This window comes from Galeopterus variegatus, unplaced genomic scaffold (genome assembly GCF_000696425.1).
Source record: "Galeopterus variegatus unplaced genomic scaffold, G_variegatus-3.0.2 Scaffold3520, whole genome shotgun sequence".
NCBI lineage: Eukaryota > Metazoa > Chordata > Mammalia > Dermoptera > Cynocephalidae > Galeopterus > Galeopterus variegatus.
In genome coordinates this window covers 218,566-226,046 of record NW_007729631.1, presented here as the reverse complement: position 1 = coordinate 226,046, position 7,481 = coordinate 218,566, and the positions used below count along the sequence as shown (strand labels likewise).

Sequence of the window (7,481 nt, the reverse complement as noted above, 5' to 3'; positions counted from 1 at the left end):
ATGCACTCTGTAGGTCTCTCCTCCTTTTCCCCTGAGCTCTAGTGGCCCTGGCTTGGCTGTCATTGCTTTTTAATAGTTGCAAATTGGTTGACTTGTGGGAGAGAGTGATGCCGGGGTCCATCTATTCTGCTGTCTTGACTGGAAGTCCAAAGCATTGGTTCTTAACCCTATTTGGAGCACTGGATTTACTCACAAAAGTCATGAAAGCTCTCCCTAGAAAATGCACTTCATATATGTAGATATAAACATAGATATATGAGGGTACTTCAAAAGATTTGTATTATCTTTTAATTCTATTTTTCTATGAACTTTTTGAAGTACCCTTGTATATATACTTTGTGTAATCTCTTAGGGTATTCATGGACTCTCCCACCTCAGGGTCTTCAGTTTAAAAGCCCTGTTGTGAGGCTTTAGATACATATTGTAGCTTCTCAGATGAAGTATGTGATGGTAATTATTTATTTTGATAGTCTGCGTATATGTCCTCTGAGGTAAGGAAATGTCCTTTTTACTGTTTAGTAATGCACCATTAATGGGCTCCAGAGAAATGTAAGGCAAAATAAGGGATCTGAAGAATACTCAAATACTTATACATAATACTTAATTGGTACTGAATATTAGTAGTAATGCACCATTAATGGGCTCCAGAGAAATGTAAGGCAAAATAAGGGATCTGAAGAATAATCAAATACTTATACATAATACTTAATTGGTACTGAATATTAAGGTTTATAAAAATACTAAACATTCATGAGGGGACTAAGTCATTCTAAATGATATATTTCATGGCCTGTTTCCAAGGAAAATTGTTCAACGGTTTTTGTTTCAATAAGTATATTTTTGTTTGTTTTCTTCCTTCAGAAATGAATGCTAGAGGAGTTATCCTTAATGCATTTGAACGCTATCGCCTAAAAACCTGCATTGACTTCAAGCCTTGGGATGGAGAAGATAACTATATATCAGTGATCAAGGGCAGTGGGTAAGTTGGAGTTAGTCAGCTAAGAGTTCTAAGGAGAACTGTGCCTGGAACATTACATCACTGCAACTGCCCAAGGCCCTGACCTTTGGGTGGGGTGGGGGCTTCCTTTGCTGTTTGCTGGAGGGTAAGAGACAGCTAGATTTCGTTTTCTACCCATAAAAATATTTTCATAAGTGCAACCAGACTACCAATGTTAAGGTGGGTGGATTGCATGCCTTCCAACCCACAACCTTGTAAATTTCAGCCTGTTTGTAATTTTCATACTCTGTATTTCCCCATTTAAGTAAAACACAGATGTGTGTGTATGTGTACATGTCTGTATTTAAATTTATTTTAACTTAAGCTCTATTTCTTGACTTGAGAATGTGACAGTGCTATTTGCCTTGAGCTCAGCAATTGAGTGTTTGCTGTCGCTGTAAAATCCCTGTTAATGGTCATAGTCACAGCAAGAGTGATCTCAAAGACTTTGAAATTCCCAGGAAAAACCAGGACTAAGCTGACTGTGGGATAACTTTCTCCTATGCAATATTTAGTGTTAGGGAAAGTTCTCCAAATGCAAGAGGGAAGTGTCCAGACATAAGAGGGAAGGCTCTTGGTGAGTGACTAAGTGGAGGAGGTAGTGGGGATTCTGTTCTGAGACTTCAGTATGCATCACTGTAATACTTTCTTCCCTTTCTCCTAAACTCTCCTACAAGCTGCTGGTCTTCAGTAGGAAATACACATGTTGGGAGACAAGAACTTTCCATTGGGGAAAACTGTGACAGAATAGCAACAGTTCAACATGAGTTCCTCCATGCACTGGGATTCTGGCACGAGCAGTCGCGTTCTGATCGGGATGACTATGTCATGATCATTTGGGACAGAATTGAGTCAGGTACATTTCTCTTGTTTTCTTACATTTTTAAAGACTGAATTTCCAAGCACATGACCTTTCCTGCCATCTGTGCCTACTGTTAATAATTGAAAAATTCTTATGTTTTGATGTCTTACTTCATTTAGCTTTAACTCAATGTAAGTTGACGCACCTTAAAATTGTTGGGGCACCAGTATCCCAGAACCCTAGTAGTTTTGAGCTAGATATGATCATAGAAACTAGTTTAGTGTTTCCCAAAGCATGTTCTGTGAGTGCTGTGCCACAGTATGTTCATGGAATATGGAAAGGAGTCTGTGGTCAGATTAGTTTAGTAAATCCTAGGTTAAAAGAAATTAAACTTATATTTATACTGCTGTTCAGAGACTTTGTTAGATTGACATGAATTGTAAATCTCCAAAAAGGGCAACATTTCCCAAGGTGATTTGATCCTAGTCTTTTATTCCCCACTTTGTAGAGTAGCTTGTGGAGTATTTGCATTTATTGTTCTCTGGAACCCGTTTTGGGAAATGGTATAGTTGCTGAACAGCCTGAACTTTTTGTGATTTGGGGTTCAAAGTCACAAAGGTCTAGAGGTCTGAAGACTAAAGCTCCTGTTTTCCACATTCCATGGGACACTTAGCTTTTCCCTCTGTCCTGACTGTGTGGGGTATGACGGAGGGATGGTGTTGCTATTGTGTGTGAGGCACTGTGGGGACTGCTCTGTACCCTGACATCACAGTCTTGAAATCCCAGCTCTTGATCTTTATGCTCCCAGTCTCAGTGATCTCAACCAGGGTAAGGCATAGCAGCAAACTAAAAGGTTTCTAGAGCAAGAGAAGTGTTTAGCTTTAATCCATGGCATCACTCTTTGAGTCCCAAAGTCTTATTTTTGGTGGAAATTTCTGCCCACTTTTGATAATGCATCTTTATACTTTGGAGATGAGACCCACCTCATTGTGTTCACAAAACTATTCCATTTCAAGTTGGGATCAGTTGCCCATCAGTATATAATGCTAAGCAACCTGATATCTTTTCTAAATGTATTCATTTTAGTTTATTATCTTTCCTTTTTTTTAATTTTTAAAATTATTTTTCTTTACTTTTTTTGGCATTATCTTTTAATATTAACTTTTCCACGAACTCTTTGAAATGCCTGCATGTTTATGGTGTACAATGTGATATTTTGATATGTGTACACAATGTGGAATGATTAAAACAAGGTAATTAACATATCCATCATGTCACTTATTTTTTGTGGTGAGACATTTGAAATTTACTCCCTTAGCAATTTTGAAGTATACGATACATTATCATCAACTATAGTTACAATGCTTTAAATACATCTACACATATTCCAGTAAATTCCTGACTATGTCAGTGTTTTTGGATGACTCCTATCTATGTTATCATTCCCAGGTCACATGTCACCACCCCTCCCAGTGTCCCCTTACTTTCATCTCCGTCTGCTGTGGATGCTCCCAACATTTCATCATTGCTAGCCAAGGACACTGTTTGAATAACACTTATTAGAATTTTCCTTTCTATTAGCAATTCTTAGAGCCTTAGGCCAAATACTAATGTTTCAACTTTGGGCCATAATGAAACTTTAGATATGTTCAGTGTGACTGCTGTTATCACAATTCTAACCGTGAATATTATATTCTAAGATAGGAATATAGGAAACACTTAAAATACAGTAGATGCTTGTAGCAGAGATTTCTCTTGTTTATTATATTCTCCATTTCTAAGTTAACAGTATTTGGAGTAAAATAAGCTGAATATTGTGAACATCAAGTAATTAAAAACTTTTACATTTGTGATTTAGGCAAAGAGCACAATTTTAACATCTATAGTGACCAAGAATCAGATTCTCTGAATGTTCCCTATGATTACACTTCAGTAATGCACTACAGTAAAACTGCATTCCAAAATGGATCAGAACCAACAATTGTGACAAGAATCTCAGATTTCGAGGATGTGATCGGCCAACGAATGGATTTCAGTGACGCTGATCTCTCAAAGTTGAATCAACTGTATAACTGCTGTAGGTGACAGGTTTTTCAAAACAACTTCTATTTTCCTCTGCAATGTAGGAAAAATGATGGCCTCTGCCATTTTGCTGAACATTCTTGGGTTTTCTGAAATTATAGAAGTTTGATATTAGGAAAAAAGGCAGAATAGCACCTAGATCCCAATCTATAATTTGGAAGCAGCATTTTTCTTCTCACAATGTTTGGCCTTGAGATTTAAAAACAAATTGGGTGCTGTAGGAATTTTTGAAGCTGTTACTAATGTAAATGTGGGCAATTTGAATTTCAAACAACTTTTCAGCTAAAATGAGGTGTACAGTTGTAATATAAATGGGATTAAGTAATCTAGGTTGTGGCTTAATGATTTGAATAACTAGGGGAGTGTAGACTCAGGTTCCTAAAAATTAGATAATTAAAAAAAGTCTTCGGGCAGGCAGCTTATTCAGATCTATGGAGTTAATCTCTTGGCAGGGGTTCTGAAGGTAAAGGGGGATCTTCAAACCACCATTACCCAGAATCAGCTAGATGTTCCCTTTAACGCCATCTGGCATTCCTAATATTTCTGTGATAAGCTACATTTTTATTACTTAGGTTATCATGTTATATGAGTGCCAATAATTGTGGGGTTTTGTGTCTTTTTTTTCTTTTTCTTTTGTAGCTTCTTCCTTGAGTTTTATGGACTCATGCAATTTTGAACTGGAAAATGTGTGTGGTATGATCCAAAGTTCAGAAGATAGTGCTGACTGGCAACGGGTTTCACAGGTTCCCACGGGGCCAGAGAGTGATCACTCCAACATGGGCCAGTGCAAAGGTAACAGGAGTGAGATACTTCTGGATTTTATACTCAGTGGCTCCAGCATTTTCCTTCACTATGGAAGACTGGGATATTATCTCTAATCAAAATTATTAATGATAATCCATTAGGCTGCTACTAAGGAATAGGCCTTGTGCCTTTATATAAGGACATGGTTAATTTCTTGCTTTCACTGTCAGTTTGTTTTTCTTTCTATGAGTCAGATCTGGGCTGCCATGCCTCTCTCTACCAGCATGTGCCCATAGCAGGAGAGAACTGCACCTCCTGGAAGGACTCTTATCTCAGGGCTAGGGTTGTTGTTTTCCAGCAGCTTGAAGAACAGCACGAGGTTGTGAATTATTTAGTTTCAGAATTGTAGCTGGATGTGATGACATGTCCTTGTTGCAAAAATACTTAAAATGAAGGTAGAAAGCACAATTTATTTAATTTTATTCAGATGAGTATCTTTTTCTATTTTAATTTTGTTTTGAATAAAGTGGTCATTTGGTTGCATGTACCAAAGTTTTATTTATTTGCTCATTTCTGGCAGCAAATACGTAAAACTAGAATTCACAACTTAGGGCCATTGCTTAATAGCTCAGATGATCTAAGCAGGCATTGAGGTCTCTAATAGTGAAAAGGTGCTTTTCCTTTTATTTTTTGTTTTTAAATGTGTATTTGGATAGTAGATAGTGGTCCTACATAGATAGGAGGAGGAAGATAGGAAAGGAGGTTGGGAGGGAATGAAGGAAGGAGAGACCAGACCAGGTAACTCACTTTTTTTCTGCCTTTGAAAGCAAATGTCTGTAGTAATAAAAGATTGCCTAACGTTGTCTCTTTCATAAATTGCCTGCTCCTAGGACTGTATTTAAATGCCCAACATAGTGCCCTGTGTATAGTGGGAACTAAGCAAATATTTGAAATAAGATAAAGAAAATGGATAAATACTCAAGCCAGAATTACCAACTCTGTCTTCCTTTAGAAGGTTATTACAAATAATGGAAGCACAGAACTGGGAGGGACCTTTGAAATGATCTAGTCTAGTTATTCCCAACCTTTCCATTATGATACCATTTTTTTTTGTGGCTGGTTGGTACAGGGATTGAACCCTAGACCTTACTGTTATCAGCACCATGTTTTAACCAACTGAGCTAACCAACCAGCCTGAATAAAATCTTTTAAACATTAAAATGAAGACCTTACCTGATGGTTGCTGTACTTTGAATACCTTCTGAAAGTTGAATTACTTTCTTTTTTTTGGGTCAGTTTAGAGCCAAAAGAATTTAGAAAATGTTAAAAAATGGGCAGGTCAACAAGGGCCCTCATTTCCCCATCAGACTCTTTCCTGCCTTCACACAATGTGTGTTCACCAGAAGTACTGACAACCTCACCTTGAGTTAGTCTTAGGAGACACAGATGCTACAACTCTTTACCTATGCAGGTTGTAGGCCCTCTTTTTGACTTCATTTCCATTTTCCTTTTTCATATTCTCAGAGGGGGGACAGGTCTCTGTGGCATCTTACCAGTTGTAGCTGTTCCTACTCAGAACTGGATCAGGGCTGGGGACACTTGAAATGTGTTCCTCACAGATTCTACCTTTTGATCCTGCTGTTTAGGCATGACCTGAAGCCTCATGTTGGATTTTTTAAAAATTAGCTTTTGATACTTAAGCACGCTCTATCTTTACAGCTCATAGCAAATGAAGGTAAGCAAAGATCAGTGCCCACAAGAAAACTCCTACTATTCTAAGGAAACATTGAAGTTTCAATTTTATTCTATTCTGACAATCTGCTAGCTTTTCCAAGTGTCAGATACATATGCAGCTTAGGCTTCTGGAATTTCTACGTGGTGAATTATATATTGGTGTTAGTTATGCCATATGTAAAGGATGTTCCACCACCATTAACAAACACATGTTCCTATACCCAGTATCTGTTTCCTCTCAATTGTACTTTTGTCTTCTTAACAGGTTCTGGTTTCTTCATGCATTTCAACAGTAGCTCTGTAAGTGTGGGGGCCACAGCAGTGCTGGAAAGTAGAACGCTGTACCCTAAAAGAGGATTTCAGTGCTTGCAATTTTATTTATATAACAGTGGAAGTGAAAGTGACCAATTGAACATCTATGTCAGGGAGTATTCTGCAGGCAACGTGAATAACGATTTAACCCTTGTGGAAGAAATAAAAGGTACAATATTAACATCCTTATTGTTTGGGCTCAAAGTGAAACGATCTTAGTTGTTAATGCAACAACTTACAACAGGGTAGGGGCTATGGACTCACTACTTCTCAACTTAGAACTTGATCCTTCTTGTTTTATGTGGTAAGGAAGCTAAAATGAGGATCCTTTGTGTGCTATATACCATGTGACACTCACTGAAGACACTGCGAATCAGTCTCTGGCACTGTGGAGGTCAGTTCTTGGCAAGTTATAAAAATACAGTGTGAACTAGGCAAAATGGAAAGGATTTCTTACTCAATGTAACTATGGAACAAACTAGGGTGGAACTGGCCTCAGGGATGATGGCATCTGTCCCTGAACATTGTTGGGGACGTCTCATTTGATCTCAGAATGGCTTTGTCCATAAGATTGGTTCTTCGGTTGTTTCACTTCCCAGCTTCCGTACTAACAAATGTGCCATGAGAATGGAAAAGGACTCTTAATTTGATCTCAGAATGGCTTTGTCCATAAGATTGGTTCTTCGGTTGTTTCACTTCCCAGCTTCTGTACTAACAAATGTGCCATGAGAATGGAAAAGGACTCTTAGTTTTCAGCTTAAAAAATAATTCCCAGGGCCGGCCCGGTGGCGCACTGCTATAGTGCACCGC

General features: G+C 38.1%; 1 protein-coding gene across 1 annotated transcript in view; it reads left to right on the top strand.

Annotated features, from left to right (window-relative positions):
- Positions 1–861: 861 nt before the first annotated feature.
- Positions 862–7,481, top strand: part of MEP1B (meprin A, beta) — a gene marked incomplete at its 5' end in the record, with an annotated part of 16,396 nt that continues 9,776 nt past the window's right edge. The window contains 5 exons of the mRNA XM_008585328.1: positions 862–979; positions 1,675–1,853; positions 3,658–3,876; positions 4,521–4,673; positions 6,625–6,840. Coding sequence (XP_008583550.1) covers positions 862–979; positions 1,675–1,853; positions 3,658–3,876; positions 4,521–4,673; positions 6,625–6,840 — 885 coding nt within the window. The remainder of the gene's footprint in view (positions 980–1,674; positions 1,854–3,657; positions 3,877–4,520; positions 4,674–6,624; positions 6,841–7,481) is intronic.